This window comes from Moschus berezovskii, chromosome 1 (assembly GCF_049115385.1).
Source record: "Moschus berezovskii isolate FMDL1 chromosome 1, NW_MosBer_1.0, whole genome shotgun sequence".
In the NCBI taxonomy this organism is placed as follows: Eukaryota; Metazoa; Chordata; class Mammalia; order Artiodactyla; family Moschidae; genus Moschus; species Moschus berezovskii.
The window spans coordinates 24,748,872-24,767,294 of record NC_142460.1 but is presented as its reverse complement, the minus strand read 5'-3'; the positions used below and the strand labels follow the sequence as shown (position 1 = coordinate 24,767,294).

The 18,423-nt window shown below is 39.6% G+C and overlaps 1 protein-coding gene across 6 annotated transcripts in view; it reads right to left on the bottom strand.

Moving 5' to 3' along the window:
* The window catches only part of GRIK1 (glutamate ionotropic receptor kainate type subunit 1), a 460,642-nt gene that overhangs the window by 39,981 nt on the left and 402,238 nt on the right, over positions 1 to 18,423 (bottom strand). For all 6 annotated transcript variants that reach the window (XM_055421544.2, XM_088836755.1, XM_088836734.1 and 3 more), the window contains 5 exons: positions 15,522 to 15,635; positions 11,798 to 12,001; positions 10,641 to 10,864; positions 4,666 to 4,784; positions 151 to 368 (listed from right to left, as the gene is read on the bottom strand). In XM_055421544.2, coding sequence (XP_055277519.1) covers positions 151 to 368; positions 4,666 to 4,784; positions 10,641 to 10,864; positions 11,798 to 12,001; positions 15,522 to 15,635 — 879 coding nt within the window. The remainder of the gene's footprint in view (positions 1 to 150; positions 369 to 4,665; positions 4,785 to 10,640; positions 10,865 to 11,797; positions 12,002 to 15,521; positions 15,636 to 18,423) is intronic.

Sequence of the window (18,423 nt, the reverse complement as noted above, 5' to 3'; positions counted from 1 at the left end):
CTGGGTTCTTCGTAATCAGATTATGTCATTAGACATTTTATTTTATAAAAAAGTTGCCTAACAATTTTTTTTTTTTGGACAGACTCTTATTCCACACCCTCTTTCCATCAGTATGAGATGACCATTGAGAATATACTGTTAGTTCCTTACCTTGAAGAAGGTCATTGTTGATCCATCTCTGACAGCCCCATATTCTATCTTGGTTTGTTTTGCCAAATCATCCGCTGAATCAATGGGGGATTCCATTCGCTCTACTGTCAAGAAGGCGGCCAAATTGGCAGTGTAGGATGAGATGATGATTAGGGTGAAAAACCACCATATCCCTCCAACTATTCTGGTCGAGAGAGCTTTGGGCATCAACTCTGATCCTGTGATGGTATCACCAGAGTAAGAGTGTTAAACAGAGGTATGAGAAGGGAGAAGACTCATGATTCAGCAGTAGTCTAGAGAGAGAATGCATTTTTGTGACTCAAAATCATAGATCTGTCAAGCGTCTATTCTCTTGTGAGTAGGTGAACAGATGTATCTTTTTAGAAAATGGAGTAAAATCTAAATGATCTTTTATCATTTATCATTGCTGCTACTTAAATATGATCTATTTCCATTTGATGGTTTTAATGGTTTTAACTCTGACATATTCTATAATTTATAAACAGTTTAGTTGCTTAGATTTGAGTATATTTGCTTGTTTTTGCTGAAAAATCCTCAGACTTCTGGCCTTTTTGTACTGTCTAATATACATCTTATTGTGTGAAATAAAATGTTCTAGGTTGTACAACAGTGAAAGCTTTAAAATGTTAAATTAATATTTTATTTAATATTAAAGACTGGGAGAAACTTTCAAAAGATTTACGTATCATGCTATTTATCACATGCATTTAATAAAACACTGTTTCACAAATCAAATGATATTGGATGCAACTGTACTTGACAGCTGATGAATCATTCTTTTATTGTTTTATGTTATTTTTGAAGTCAAAATTATTTTTTTAGTGTTGATTCTTGTTTAACTGAAAATAATATATTCACTGAAAAGGCACAATTTTGTCCTCAAATGAAGTACCATTTAATTATACTTCAAAGACTGGCTGTTTTGCAGGCAGAAAGGGGCCCTTCTTGGTAAAAACACTCATTTTAGGTGTTATCAGATGGTTCCTGATTATTTGTAAAAAGGTAACATAGAGGCATTTAGTGTATTTACCAAAAAGAAAAAGCATCTTTCTCTCTTGAAGAAAGGATATATGGGCAAAGTTTACCTACACAAAGGACAAGCATCTGTGAAAGCTCTCTAGCTCAAAACTTTTGATCAAGCTGAGTTATGGAAGCTTATAAATCCAGCAGCAGAACCAAAAGGGACAGAAAGGTATATGCAGCCTTTAACCTAATTGTATTGATCCATGGATGGATTTTGGTTAATCTGCTTGCCTGAAATTCACCATTGCTTCTCTCTTAGCATTTTCTCCAAAAACTCAGAGAAATGAGAGAGGTTATGGGACCACTTAAGAAGTGAAAGGAAAATACCGTAAGTTAAATCTAAACTGTGAAGTTCAGCAGGTGAATTATCTAGTTTAAAGGAGTCTTTTACTGTTCTGATTGTCTTGAAGTTTTGTCGTTAATGGCTTAAGATAGATAGGGAAATTGGAGTTTACCAATCTACAAATACATGAATTTATGCTCAAGGTTGGTCTGTAAACAAATGCAAATATTGCTCATGAAATCAGAGTCAGCTCCAGGCTCATGATATGCAGATAAATGTTGGCAGAGTTTCTTAGCTTTGAATTAGCTATATTCTTCTAAAGCTATTTTTGGACTTTATTCTCTTTTAATGAGGTTAATGGCTTCACTGTGGTTTTTATTTCTTATTTTTTTTTTTGCTTGTTTGTTTGAATTTGAATGTGTAACGTTACACAGATTTATAACAGTTTTCATCAAATTGCTTCTAAGGATTTAGTAAGATAGTATGTTGCTGTTGCTGTAATCTTGAAGTTTAATGGGATTTATATGCCTGTGGGTGTGTATGTTTAATGCCCAAGTTTGTTTCATATCTTCGTACTGAATTGATCTAGCAGCCTTGTAGCAGTGTGATATTATTTTAGATCTTTAGTTGGCTATCATTAAAATACATTTATTTCATAAAATGCCCATAGGAAATAGGTAATACAGTTAGTAGATATATTTTCTTAGCTTAGAGGTATAGATTTTCTGCTGTAAATTTATCCTTATCTTATTTGGTTGCATTTGTGAAAAGATCAGGTTTTAATTTATTATTCGTATAAGTGTGTATTATATGGCAGGAAAACTGGGCAGACAGATGGATAACCAACTGTCTACATGCAATAATAAATTCACATCTATCACACTTTAAAATAAAACATATTTATACATTTGAATGAAGTTGTCTTGGAAATTAAAAATAATTAATAGGAACCTACTCGTACTACATTTTAAACCCTTGGTAGATGGTGTGAATTTCTCAACACTTCATCTTTTGAAAAAAATTCACATAGTTTTCTGACTTTCATGACTCTCAATGTTAACTAATATACCTAGAAATGACTTCACTCAAGTCGAGATGATTTGTTAAAGTTCTGAACTCAGGAGGATGAATTCATGACAGTAATAAAAGTAGAATAAAACATCATCAGAAAATATTTGGGATGAGAGACAATACTTGCTGAAGTCTCTTTAGTGCCTTTTACGGCAGACATGACAGCCAATCCTGATCCAGACTTTGCTCACGCTCTGTAGAAAAGAGAAAGCCTGATCATCACATTAAAAAAGAAATTAAACAAAATGGTTTCCAATTGAGTACAGTGACAAACTTCTGCTAGCAGGAGCACAACAGTCAGTTAGCTACCCAGTCCGATGCCACATGCTAAGGACAAATGCACGAACAGTCACCAGTACCGCACATTTGTACATCGTAATATTTTTTCCACCTGACAGATACTTTAAACTTCTTCAAAAACAAGCAGAGTCTGGTTGGGGCTGACTGTCATGTACCCAAGGTCGTGGTAACTAGCAGACACTGCATCCCACGGTTTGCTGTGGATGATGGGAAACTCCAAAAAGGTAGCGTATAAAAGAGAAATTTAGGGGGAAGGTACACTCAAATGACGGGCTTCCCTTGTGGCTCAGCAGTAAAGAATCTGCCTTCCAATGCAGGAGACATGGGTTTGATCCCTGGATCAGGAAGATCCTCTGGAGAAGGAAATGGCAATTCCTTCCAGTTTTCTTGCCTGGGAAATCCCGTGACAGAGGAGCTGGCAGGCTACAGTCCCAGGGGTCGCAGAGTTGGACATGACATAGCTACTAAAGAACAACAGTAGCACTCATATGACAGAAGGCAGTCATGGTCCCGTGTACTTGCACAGGTGTGCTACATACTCTAGGAAACCCAAGTCTAGATTTTTTTCTATTCTAATGGCATAGGAAGGCAAGCCACTGGTAAGGAAGGAAGTCTCTTTCACTCTTTGAAAGTGACTGCTCACAAGATAAATGCCTTAAAAACCGAATGCACTGGTAAAGCAGTATATGTCATTCGACGAGTTTTCCTGTGGGATTTACAGTTCTGTCTTACGCTCTAAACTCACACAAGTGATTTCCAGTAAATCAGGTGCTGGGTCTACACCTACTTTGCACTGCCTGAATAAGCTATACTTAACTGCGTGTTGAGATGATTTACTCACTTTGCTCAATTATTTGGTGTTTCCACACTAGAAACCCTGTTCTCTCTCTTTGGAATTCTTAAACACGATATAAACACTTCGAGTAGCATGATAACAAGTCCCTCCTGAGAAGCCTTAGGGCTTACCCCTAAGTAACAAACATCTTTAATATATATCCTAGTTGAAATTTCCTTTGCCAATTTATTTTGCAGCTTGTTGTCAAATAAGGAGATATTCCAAACACAACAGCATCTGTGACTGATGATTTTCTTAAATTAATGCATTTAATTTTGAGAAGTATTTTCTAGACCATACGCCTGGAATCAAAGCTGAGGAAAATCCACAGAAGTGTTGTATTTCTTCCAAAGGTTAAAACAACTCACTCCTCCCTTCCCCACAAAGTCAAAATCCTCCAAATCATAGAAAATGTACAAAATATATTACATTTCTGTGGTTTCAATTTCATTTCCTCCAACATCTCCAGTTTACTGTTGCTATGGTTACCAACTGAGGGAGATTGTAAAAAGTTACTGGGAAGCTGAGATGAATCCCAGTAGGGTTTGTGAGTGGTAATTAGGTGACAGTTTTAGGGACTGTCATCTATTGGAAGGATGTAAGTCAACCTAATTTTCAAAGGATTCAAATTTTAACCCTTTTCAAATTGTAACTTCTGAGGTTATGACTATAAAGGAAAAGGTAGATATCTCCATCTATGCCAGTTTGTAAACAATTTCTAAGGTATTTTATCCTTTCCTTCACTCTAGGAAAATTTGTGTTTGTTGCTTGATAGAAGCTTATTTTAGATCTGTAGCAGAGGAGTTCTGTTCCTGTCATATTTTTGTCTTTTTTTATTTTTAGAACTGCCTAGGAAGCCAGGTTCTATTTAACTTCTGAGTTGGTTTTGAGCCTACCCACTATCTTCTTGGTGGAGTTTACCAGCATCAAAGTCTGTCAGCAGACCATGGGATGAGTGTGACAAAGATGGGCAACCTCGTACCTTGTTGCATGAGAGCTCCAACTCCAAACCAGAAACTATTTAGTAAAGTAAAATTGTTTTCCACCACGTCTGAGTCAGGGTTGCATGGGTGGGGGTTATACCACTCGTAGGGTGTAAACCTGTGGTAGTTAACAGAAACAGTCTGTAAACATGAGGCAGATACATGTGGCACCAGCAAAAATCCACTGAACCAGGCATAGCACCCAACGGTGAACGAGCGACGCGCCACACCGAACAGCAGGCCATGTTCATAAACTTACAGCTTTGGTGGGCAAAGTGCAAAGGAGACGCTAGACATTATATTTACCAGTTTTCTGATTTCCAGGCAAAGCCCATTGGTTGGCTGGAACCATATTCCTCAGATCTATGTCTACTGAATTTTTCTGAGTGTTCAGTCATTTCCATTTTATTGAACAACTAGATGGACTGCAAAGGGAGGTTCACTCATCCCAAGTATTTACCCCACAGAGTAGCAACGACAGTGACACACACAGAGTTGCATACCAACTGTAATATCAAGATTCTGTGCCACTGGGTGCTGAGGAAGACATGAAATAGAGGGGTGACTGAACTTCAAGGGTTATTGATTGAGAGATCAAAGGAGTCTATGTAGTCTAGTGATTTCATAATGCATCAAAGGAGTTGCAAGTTTCAAACGATTAGTGAACAAAAAGAAGGTCTGGATTGGGGTGTATTTGATATTTTTATGATAGTATGTGGAGATAAAAATCCCAATCTTTAAATGAAGAGATAAAGTTCAAACTTAGAAGTACCTTGGCCCAGGCATCAGAGCTCATTAATGTTAAGGCCAGAGCATGTCTGGATGGACAGTTTTAGGTTCAGACTTTTCCTCTGAGATTCATTCTGAATTGTTTCTACAACTGTGAACTGTGGTCACTTGACTGCCAGCCCTAGCTGGTTAGGAAGTCAACCTTGAATAAGTAATTTAAACTCTCTGGCTTTAGTTTCCTTATTTTTAAAGAAGAAAGAATCCAGATATCTCTAAATTGCGTTAAAATAAAACTTTGAGGGGCTGAAATGATTTTTGGTTCTTCTGTTTTCTAAACATCTGCCTGACCTCTACAAGCCCAAGGAGCTCCCTGCTCTGTGGTTCCTTTCTAAGACTATCTTTCCAAGGGGCACTTATTTTTCCAAAACAGACATTAGCAGGTGCGCTGCGAAGCGATCTGGAAGTGATTTAAAATGCAGTAGTCCTTAGCACCGAAAGCTATGCCATTTGCCACTGGGTCCTTTTAATGTGAGCAGGAGTGTTAGAGTAATGCTCACACCCCATAGAATCGATTAGAACATATGGAATGCTCTCCAGCCATAAGGTTTCAGCAGTAAACAATGGCAGGCTGCTGACACATGGTGGAGAGTTGGTGTTAAGGTGAATACATTATCTACAGCGAGAAGTGCGGCACACTTTGAATCAGGCACAAGGAAGTGGGATAGTTCTTAATGAAACACCATTCTCTAAACCTGCAGACACCTTCTGAAAAAGTATACAGTGTCTCCTCATCAAGTCTTAAGGAGGCTAGGATAACAGCCTCGTAGTTTATCCCATAATAATGGCATCCAACTCATTACTGCGCCTTCTCCACAGCTGCAGGGCACACAGCGCAGGTTCCTTGAAGCTTATGAATAAAGCTTTAATTGACAATGCCATGCCAACACATTTTAATTACTGTTTCAACAGTATAATTAAGTTTTGAATGTATACTCTCTTATAACCATAGAAGTTTGCTGAGCCGAAGAACCTGATACCAATATTAACGAACCTACTAATTGAAGCAGTGCACAGAGTGAAGATGCCACGACTTAAACAGTATCCTTGGCACTTGTACAATAACTTAAGAAAATTAACTGCAATGCATTAGGAGGGCTGTGCCTTCAAAAGCAGAAGTTTCTCTAACCAGTTCATAAGACCTGGCCACCACCAGCCCCGTGATATTCTGGCATTTCTCCCCTGTGTGTACTCTGATGAATGAACTCACGACTTCTTTCTTTGGAATGCTGCATCTCACTCGGTCCTGTTTCACTATTTCAGACTTTGCAGCTCTCAGTGAACAATTAATCTAGCTTTCTATGGCAAAAAAGAAAACTGTCCAAAGAGCAGTGTGATTCTGCCTGCTCTGCAGAGATATTTTAGATTCTTTCTGGGGTTCTGAGTGACTTGGAGAGTATGTGGACTGAGGAATTTGAAATAGTGATTTGATGCTGTACTGTAGCACTCTGACGTTTCATAATGCAATAGACCTACCTGTTGCCTGGATGCAGATATTTCAGCTGGAAATTCCTAACGTCTGCTTAAAGATAGCCAGCGTGACAGCAATGTCATCACCAGAAAGCCTGGGAGAAAGATTAATTCATGGCCTGTACCAATGATATTCTGAAGCTGCTCTCCTCACCTGATTCCAATTTTAGTAAAATGACAGAGAAAGGGACAAACGTGCTTAGAATATACGTCAAAACTTGCATCTCGAATAGTTATACTGAAATACAGAGGCTTATTTTGGTTTTATGTTCATATATGCCAGGCTTTTACTTGAATGGAAGATATAAAATGATGCTCATACTGAAGATTTCTAATTAAGGGATTCTTTTTATGACTGAGAATGGATATCAGGCTACATCAACAAGAGGGAGATCTTTTAATGGAGAAAGCTCTCAATCTTGTAATGTAACTGGTTGGGTTTATAGTATAACCGTAGAGCTACAGTCAAAGGTTTTCTTGATTTTTCTTTGCCAGAAGCCAAATTAAAAAAATGTCCATTGTAAGAAGATAAACAAATTGTAAGATGTAAGCAGACATTATTTTTGGACATTTGGTCTATCTAAATTGTATGTTCATGATGGACATAATTCCTTGGGATTAAATACTTTACAAAAAGTAATTTAGAAAATGTCAACCACAAAGCAAAAACACTGACACGCACGTTTGTAACAAGTCATAGTATCTAAACATTTTTATATTATTTTCCTTAGTTTGTCTAACTTTATAAATCAATTCAGTTCAGCAAATGGTTTGTAAGCTTCTGTCTCATGAAAACATAAACCCAAAGGCAGTGATGGGCTTTATTTTTCCCTCTAAAAGGACAAGAAAGGGTATACTTCAAAACACAAATTCAAAAGCCTCTCTAGAGCTAACAATGATTAGGAGATTAACAGTTTTTCATTTCTATTTCAGTAACTTTGAATGCAAACCACTAAGGTGGTAAAAGAAAGTCATTTTCCATCTTAGCTTACTGATGCAGAGTGACCAAGTTCATGGTCTGAGGCTATGATGATGGGAAGTCAAAGTGAATCGGCACACTTATTTAACCAGGATTTGTCTTGGGGAATCACATCCAAGATATATTGAGTGGCTTTATGAACTGGAAGCAGAAATGGATTCAAAGGTATGGGGAGAAAGAATACAGTCGAGAATGCAATCCCCTTGGCAGTGCACCTATGCACTGCAGGGAGTTATTTTTTTAAATTTTTTTTATGCTTTACCACCATGCTGTGTGAAAGATTGCATTTGATGTCTGATACTCCCACTTCCCCAAGACCTAGAGTGAGAAGAAAGACAGTGAGAAGGGAGTGATAAGGATAATAAGCTAAATAAAAGAAAAAAACTGGTCTACAAAGTGTACAGTTGGTGAGTAGAATCCTGAGTAAATAGTATTGACTGGGGGAGAAACAAGGCTGCTTCTTTTAATTTTTTGGCCACACTTCACAGCATATGGGACCTTAGTTTCCTGTCCAGGGACTGAACCTGCGTCCCGGCATTGGAAGTGTGGAATCTTAACTACTGGACCATCAAGGGAGACCTGGAGGCTGTTTTCTTCTTTGAAAGAGAGTCAAGTTAGAAAATGTGGGGCTCTGGATCACCAAGAGCTTACAGAGGAAGAGACAACACGAGGAAGGGAAAGTTACTGAATGCTACATTCGTTTGGTGGTGAAAATAAGACAACTTGAAGACACAGTTGGGGTTAAATGTAAACGAATGCTTTCAAATCGTGTGTTTGTTAGGACTGCTGGATGCTGTTGACATGGTTTTCTCTGCTGATTCGGGTCAAGTCAGTGTGATAAATGATGTAATTACTTGCTCATCAACATTGTCTTGATTATTCTATTCATCAGCTCACTGCCTAGAGAAAGCAGTGAACTGGGGAATACAGAAACTCATGCCTCTGTTGCCCTCTGCTGCTTGGATTGCCCCACTAGTCCTAAAATCACCCAGCAGGTGTGGACCCCGAATAGAGCAGTGGAACAACAAGCCAGCACAAGGTTTCTTAACCATCGTCAGACAGCACATCACCTTGAGGCAATCATTTACTAAATGATCATTGCAAGGCAGTATGTATTACACTTAGGAGCGAGTAATGAGACATGCACCTCCAAAGGTGAGTGATTCGTCTTTGAAAATTAGACATTCCAAGCAATATCATCTTTATTTAGAGCACAGTTTTTCCAACTTGTTGCTATTGACATTTTGGGGATACGTTTTTGTCACAGGAGGAAGGACTGTTCTGCACACTGCAGGATGTTTGGCTACATCCCTGGACTCTATCTACCACATATCAGTTGCATCCTCCACCCTCAGTTGTAAAAATCAAAAGCTGTTTCCAGACATTGTCAAAGGTTCCCTGGGGGCTAAAACCTCTCCTAGTTGAGAACCACTGATTAAGTATTATCAAAGGATAATACCACTCTACCTACTGCCACTATGTTATTTTCTGAGGTCAGATACATGGAAAGCAAGCTTTGGTAATTATTTAAAATTCATATCTGGACAAAATTTGGAAAACAATCTAGGGTTTGGTAATGGTATAGTTTATGAGGTATAGAGAACTTCCAAACATTCATTTCATATTGAATGTGTCTCATATGTGAAAGCACACATTAATGTGCTTTGACTGTGTCTGCAAAGGATCTGTAAGATCTTTCTAAACTAGGTTATTTTTCTAAGTTTTCTTTTTAATTATGCCAGAGAAAGAGTTACCCGGCATTAATCAAAATCATGCAGTGAACGATGACAAAGGACTAGGTTGAAGACATATTTCTCTTAGAAATTCCTGGAGGAAAAACAGAAATTGATTAGGAAAAAGTTCACTGGGTTTTGTTGAAAGATGAAAAAGATTGAAAAGGAGTAGAGGACATAAAAAAGCAATTATTTTTTTAACGTGGTTTGTCCAGGGATATCAACTGTTTAAGCCAACAGAAAGATAAAACAGCTGTGTTTCAAATTCAATATCAAAGGTGTTTAGAAAATACGATCTACTGAACAGTGTAAAATCCTTTAAAAAATTGTGTGGAGCAGAATGGTTAAATGTAGAGTTATTTCAGAAAATAAAATCTAAATAGAATCACCAGAGCAGCACAAAGATTTCATACCTCCAGATTGTATGTGTAGCTAATCTTTGCTTTTCATAGTTATTTCTAGAATTCTCTTGTTAACTGTCTAATTTTTTAAAAATAAATTTTATATAATTTTCAAAGTATTTATCTTTATTCTGGAAGATTCCATGATCTTATTTAATCCGGTGTTTTTTATTTGCTACAACAGTTCCTAGCTGACTTTTTTCCTATTTTGCTTATTATTTGCAAATATTCCAGGGGTCAAGTATCCATACACTTTTTCCTCTTCCTGTTAAATTGCTTTAGATTTATTAGCTGAGCTATGGCTTTTGTGGCAATATAATTCATGGAAAATGGGTAAATAACCATTGTATGTTGCTTTAAATACTGATAAAATTAAATTAGTATAAATACAAGTGATTTTACTATTTTTTCAAAGTACCTTTATAAATAACTAGAAGATATTCATTTACAGAGTGGCTTTTATGTGGGAGAACGTGACAGAATAGAACATTAGGCAAAGCTAAATGAATACTTTGACGTTCATGATCTCTGTCTACCTCTAGAGCGCACAGGTCAACCTGAGACGGACCTAGATCTGCTAGAAGTTTAGTGATTCTCTAACTTACCTTGCGATCACAAAAAGTACACAACTGACTCCTAAGCAGGCTAAGAGGACATACATCCAAATGTCAGGAGACAGGGGGTTGAGGAAGGAGAAGACCCCTGGATTAGTGCCATTGGGCTTCCGGTAGAGAATGCTGATGCCCAGGGTCATGAAGGGTTTGGAGAAGTCGATGACTTTTTCCCGCACATAGGTGATGGTAAGAGGAGCCACTGCCAGGTCAGCCTTCTGCAAAAGCAAGTTTGAAATTGTCCCTTTAGCTGTCTAGCTTCTGAGAGAATGTCTAGACTTTTCCTGGTTCTTCTGATTCCTATTCTCAACTCCAAAAACTCACACAAGAAGTTTCTATGATGATTGACTTTGACATAAAAACAGTTGACTTACACAGTTATGTTTATGAAATAGTATTTGTTACCAAAGAGAAACCAGAAGGTATGAAACACACACACACATACGTATGTATGGCAGGTGATATTTAATTACTAAGTCATGTCTGATTCTTTCAACCCCATGGACTGTAGCCCACCAAGCTCCTCTGTCTGCGGGATTCCCCAGGCAAGAATACTGGAGTGGGTTGTCATTTTCTTCTCCAATATATATGTATTTATTGTTCAGTTGCTAAGTCATGTCCAACTCTTTGTGGCCCCATGGACTGCAGCTTGCCAGGCTTCCCTCTCCTTCACCATCTCTCAGCCTTTGCTCAAACTCAAATACATATGTGTTAAACTCAAATATATATGTGTTCCACACACACACTTTCTGGAACTAAATGGAAGGGAAAAAATTGCAGAAAAATGTCTCTAAAAAAGGACATGTGAGAAAAATAAGAAATGAGCACCTTGGTCATAAAATTAGTTGATGAGATTTTGCTTCAAGCTGCAAACTTCAGAATTCCTTATTTAATCTAAGAATCACTCAAGTTTATTCTTCAGTGTGAAGGATGAGCCCATCAATTTTTATCCTCAATTTTTATCCCTGTTGCCCTCCTAAGTAAGGAAACTACATTTATAGGTTGTTTTCTACCACTTTTTTTTTAATGATTCAAAAAAATAAAATATGCCCTCTGATTCTGACTCAAACATCTTTCTCTTTTCATTTACTTCTCATTATGTAATTTTTAGACATTTAAGACCACAGTGTAGGAGATACATTTTTGCTTACATGATCTATAAGTTCCTTGACCATTCCATTCCACTCTCCTTTGTCATTCTGAGCTCCATATTTGCCATCAGCGACGAGTTTAACATCATAAATGAAACCCAGGATGTTTGACAATTCCTTCAATAGATCCAGGCAATATCCTTCAAATCTGTCATTTCCATACAGGGGCTTATCAGATTTCCTGTACATCACATAGGGTTCTTCCTATATGAAACAAATCACACGTGAAACCCTGCTATAATGAAACGCAGAATTTGCTTACATGAGCTCCAACAACGGCCAGAAGATATAAAATATTTGAAAACGGTTTTTAAGATTTGAGAATACTAAAGAAAGTCACTTCCATGTCTGCCTTTACTAAGCTCATCTTTTGTGCATCCTCTATAAATATAGAACACTTCCTATGTTACTTTCTCTCCCTTTTCTCTCTTTGAGAGTTTTCCCCTCCACTGCTGAGGGCAGAACTGTGAGTAAACGGTGTGACAAAGACAGGATTATGTTTAAACTTTAGCTCTAGCCGAGAAGGCAGTAGAGGATCTGATGTCTGGCTGGCTGGTTTCCAGCCGCGCCTACACCTAAGCTTCTAGGGCTAGACCCACCTACCCTCCTGACTTTTATCTATGAGCTTCACCTGCTCACAAAAAGAAATCCAAGTCAGCAAATATATTCTCTTGTTTTTCAAATTTCCTGTCTACTAAGTATTCTAAATATTTTAATTTTCTCATTTTTCAGCTAAATTGCATCTCAATTTCACTCTTCCCTTATTACTTACATATTTTTCCTGGCTTCCTTCAGGATATCTTAGTCAAAGACAGTTTTGATGTCCCCTTTCATCATCAGTTACATTTTCCCATTTGAACTCATCTCAGAGATCCCATCTGGTAAATTCTTTGCTTATATGATAAAAATCCCCTATCCTATGAACACTGGACGTTTCCTTACAACTACGTATCTCTAGCCTTATTAATTCTCACTTGATTAAGTAAAATTTTACTTTATTTTATATTTTATAAAATCAGAATAGTTAATACGTTACTGATCTGTCCTGTATGTTTAGGCTTATCCTCAAACAAACTGATAGAAGTAGAAAACTCTATATTTCCATGAGAAAGTTGCAGAGAAACTAGTCACCAGAAAAAAAAATTTTCGTTTTAGATGAACGATTCTCAAAAACTGTTTCAGAAATAAATTTCACATAATGGAGTGAATCAAAACAGGAATGTCCAAAAGTGATGATTTTAGAGGTGACCACTCCTATTTATTTCTTGGATTGTGTGAGTGCTAAGTTGCTCAGTCACTTTAGTCATGTCTGACTCTTTGAGACCCCATGGACTGTCCCCCACCAGGCTCCTCTGTCGATGGGATGCTCCAGACAAGGATACTGGAGTGGGTTGCCATGCCCTCCTCCAGGGGATCTTCCTGACCTGGGGACTGAACCCACAACTCTTATGTTCTTTCACTGGCAGGCGGGTTCCTTACCAGTAGCGCCACCTGGGAAGCACAATTTGTGGATTGGGGAGGAGCAAAGAGGGAGGAAGCCCAGTCTGTGAGTGAACAGTGGCTGAATGGGGCATGGTAGGATTGCAACGAGAGCAGGCTTTTAAAGAGCAGTTAAGAAAGGACTTCCCTGGCTCAGATGGTAAAGTGTCTCCCTACAATGCAGGAGACCCAGGTTCCATCCCTAGGTTGGGAAGATCCTCTGAAGAAGGAAATGGCAACCCACTCCAGTACTCTTCCCTGGAAAATCCCATGGATGGACGAGCGTGGTAGGGTACAGTTCATGGGGTCACAAAAGTCAGACATGACTGAGCGACTTCACTTTCACTTTTCTTTCAAGAAAGGAGTACAGTTAATAAAGGAGCAGTACAGTGGAATGAGCAGGCCAAGGTGATTTTGGATGTACACAGCAGCGAGCAGCAGCTGGAATAGAGACCTCAGTTCCCTGACCAGGAGTCCTAACTGCTAGACCACAGAGTCCAGCAACTAGGGCATAAATCCTCAGTCCTTGCTTATGTTGATCAGAAAGAATTCTAATGAGGAGGTGGCAGGCGAAGAGAAAAGTAAAATGTTTATTGGAAAAGCAGAGTGCAAGCGGAAAGACACACAGGTGAGCTCTGCAAGAGAGGTGTGTCTTTGGGAAGTTTATATCCTTTATAAAGGGATAGTTTTTCTGAATCTTTTTCTTCCCACTGACCAGTTGTGTTCCTCCCCCACCGAACCTCGCCCCAGCTAATTTGTCTCAAGACCTTTCCCTAAGTGCGCCTGGATAAGATGGATTTCCATGCAAAGGCATCTGGGAGGAGAGAAGCAAGACTGGCATCCCCTGAATTTTGATTCCCAAAGAGCCTCTATGCACAGGTGTACTGTCTCCCTTGCCCCAAGGAGAGGGGCTATGTGATCTCTTGATCCTTTACTCAGGCAAGGTCTAGTCCCTCTCTGTTCCTGCACGATTGCTTTCTTAATGTGTCCACAAGAGACTAAACCTGGGTATTTATCCCTGCTTCTGTTGTTACTTCCATTTCAGAGAGCAAACAGGAGGCTGAATGTAAATTCCTAACCTGGAGCCCACTGATCTGACTCAGACAATGCAAACAGGAGGCCAGTTTTAAGGGTCAGGCCTGAAGCCCATTTTTCCTGCACCATGAAGTGTAAGCAGGGGTGCATGCATGGATGCTAATTTGCTCCCGTTGTGTCCGACTCTGTGGGACCCTGTGGACTGTAGCCCTCCAGGCTCCTCTCTCCATGGGCTTCTCCAGGCAAGAATACTGGAGTGGGTTGACATGCTCTCCTCCAGGGGATCTTCCTGACCCAGGGATCGAACCCAAGTCTCTTACATCTCCTGCACTTGAAGGAAGGCAGGTTCTTTACCACGAATGCCACCTGGGAAGCCCCGTGAACAGGAGGCTGGTTATAAATGTCTAACCTGGAGCCCATCTGTCTCCTGCCTCTAAAGCAAACAACAGGGATGTGGTAAGAGTAATAGAGGGATGTTGACCCTCTGTGCTAAGTCACTTCAGTCATATCTGACTCTGTGACCCCGTCGACTGTAGCCTGCCAGGCTCCTCTGTCCATGGGCTTCTCCAGGCAAGAATACTGGAGTGGGTTGCCATGCCCTCGTCTAGGGGATCTTCCTGACTCAGGGCTCAAACTCAAATCTCTTATGTCTCCTGCATTGGCAGGTGGGTTCTTTACTGCTAATGGCAACCGGGAAGACCCGCCACCGACATAATTAGAGGCTAGGGCTAAGGCAGGAAGGGAGGAAAGAGCGGTCCATGAGTGCGATGCAGGTAGAGTATGGAAGCAGGATCAGTGACAGGAGAGAAGCTGTGGCTGTGAAGGACAGAGGTTATGACAACACTATTGGGAAACAGGGAAAGACATCTTGCATCTCTTCCTCCATCCACCTCCCTGGTCTTTTACCAGAATCTCCCCCTGGTTGAAACCAACCAGCAGCCAGAGAGCAAGGGAAACCAGCTGGGTAGGACTAGAGAGTGGAGCAGAGCATCACTGAGCATGGACGGCAGATTGGAGAGCTTCAGAACAACGGTGAAAGTGGATAATTCAGTCCATCACAGATATTCGTAAACATATGCTTTTAGTGCCCCAATTAAAAATAGACATTTGCACACAGAGGTATTGGCATGAAAAAGGTAGCTGAGGAATCCTTCCAGGTCTGGAGTAGGAGTTTCGATCAGACGCCCCGGATTCCACAGATTCAACTTACCAGAATGGTGGTGACGATGAGCGTTCGGTTGGCAAGAGAATCGGTGATGTTATTGGACCTGTCTTTGTTGCCATCCGTCATGTTAAGCCCACTGTTGGAGTTCCAAATCCCGATCTACACAGAACACATCACATCAGAGGCTGCTGACTGTCAGTGCTGGCGTTTATGCTAAAGAGAGGCCCCTTCTACACCAGGAATGGGCACAGAAGTCTGGGAAGAGGACACCAGGGCACCATTACAGGGGAAGCTATTACATGTGGGAAAACAAAACAGTGGAAGAACAACTGCGTATGTGGAACAGAAAATCTGTGCTATGTGGGGTGGAGGTAGGGGAGGTCTTTTTAATTTATTAAGTTCAGTGTTCTTTTCTAAATTAAGAATTAGTAAATGAGTATCAGATTTTCTTCCAATACGTATTTGTTGAACACCTACGTATAAACCAGGGATTCTTCTAGGCATCGGAGGACGTATCAATGAACAAGAGAGGCAGAGACTTCTGCCCTGGTGGAGCTTACATTAGACTGATGCAGAGCTTACGTTGCAAAGTATTACCATCAGTGCCTTTAAAACTTATGAGAAATGGGACGGAGGAGGCAGGGTGGACAGTGAAGAAGCTGGGCATCTAAAAGGGAAAGATAAATGGAACAAAAAGTGTGGATGGGCAGGAGACCAAGTTCTAGGTCTGTCATTGAGGAACTAGTGCTGGGTGAGGGTGTCTCTCGTAGACTCTGGTAGAACGCTGTTCGTACCTTCATTGTACCTCTGTTACAGACCTTCTTCTGTTCTTATCATCTGCTTATCTTCTTGTTTGTTCACTTGACCATGAATGCCTTTAGTGAAGGTATTACTTCTATTGCTTATTGATCTCTCTGTCGCAGAACCAACCATTATGATTGGCAGTCAGTGAAGCCTACTGTTCTTTTAAGAAATGGTAACACCAATTGCCTCCTGTGGCCACCTCATTTTGGGTTATTACAGTCTGTAGAAGTAGATTGATTTGTTCTGCCTCTGGGGCAATCTAGGAGCAGGGCCTTAGGGATCTGGCTCTTTGTCTGAAGTCTTCTGGAAGCATTTAGTGACAGCCTAGTGAGGTGGAATGCAAACCTGATTGCTGGGTGACCTTGAACAAGATACTAACCTTTCTGAGCTCTGGATCTCCACCTATAAAATAATTTATAGGGATGTTGAGACCATCAAATGAGTAGATGCATGTGAAAGTACTAGTATATGCTAAGAGCTGCATGAACGTTAACAATAAAGGAATGTTAACATTAAAGGACTTAAAAATGGTTGCTCTAGTAATTTCTTTAAGCTTGCCCTGTTATGAAACAACTTGGAATCATTAGTGAAATCCTTTTTCTTTGAAATTTATAAGCTGATAAAGGGTCTATGAAAAACAGGGACAGTTTAGGAATGCCAGTACTTGGATGCAGTCTGCGATGGACAGGGTAGAACCAAGCTTGATCTCTAAATATACTCTTCCACTGGGAGGACGTCTGGCTGGGCAGAGTGTGAGCTTTTCGGATGGACTCTTGTCCAGATTCTAATTTTGCAATTTACCAGCAGTGTGATCCTGGGGAAGTTAACTTCTCTATCAGTAAAATGGAGACCATGGAACTCTTCTGATGATTGAATAGAATTTCACCTGTAGGAATGTTAGGCTTCTTTCCTTTTCTATTTGCTTAGTTTGACTTACTGCCCAAATGCAGCAGCTGAAAATTGATTTAGCCCAACAAATAATATAAATTCTTGGAGGTAGTTTCAAGGACTATTACAGATTTGTTCATCGATGTGAACTATTTCAGTTTCACTGTCTTCTTTCAATACTTAATAAGGGCTAGCTCAGTAGTGAATAAGGAGACAGGTCTAGGTAAATGGGTTTTGGGGGTAGTTTTTGCATTTGAAAGTATTTTGATCCTGTCTGTAGAGAGAGTACTAGAGGTAGGCTTAAGCTGTAGGATTACAGCTTTAATGACCATTCAGTCTTTCCAGGATCAAGTGTAATATCCGTCACTTAGAATGCATGAAACACATGCCTGCTGGTTGAAGAACCCTGACTTTTCTTTGTCTGGCTTTGAACTCAAGAAAAAGGGAAAAAATTTTTTTTCTTCCCTTTCTTCTGAACTCCACCCCTCTTCTCACTTTTTGGGGGCAGGGACCCTGGCTTCCAAGAAATGTATCTCTGACTAGCTACAGTAGAGAGTCTATGAGTTTTTAGCCAAAACTACTATTTAGGTTGTAAACAGTTGAATTTTACGAAGACCGTGTTTCAATTGGCCCTTGCTGTGTTTTTAATTAAACCTTGACTTAGGCACTGGGGAGAGGGGAGCCTAATTTTTAATTAAATATTGAAAGCTGGAGAAAATAATGGCATTTTAGCCAGTTTGTTAAGAAGTGAAGTGTGTTCTCAATAACTCTTGATTTTATTAAAGTCAAGTGTTTAAAGGACTTACACTAATATTTGAAATGGCAGGCCTGATTGGCCTTGCAACATCACTCTCTCTTAAAATACAAACCTGAAATTGTAGACAAATACACCCCACAGCTTAGTATCTGGCTTTGCTTCTTTTACCAGCCTCACTAAAAAGGTGGAAGGTATGATATCTTTGCTGCTGCATTTGTAACCTAATGAGTCCCAAAGTACCAAGCAGTGTAGACTTTCCTCCATAAAATTAGAAAATAAGAATTTTTCCTACCGTTGGTGTAACAGAAGTGTCCTCAAATCTACACTGAAAGAATATCAAGAAAAGGTAAAGATCAAGTGATTCACGGGAAGTAGAGAGTTTCCATATGAGGGCTGAATGACCTCAGCCTTGTATTTCCAAACATTTTAATCAGCAAAGCAAGTTGAGTGTGTATGTTTGCATACAGGGGTATGTGTGTCTTTTAAACCAAAGTTGTC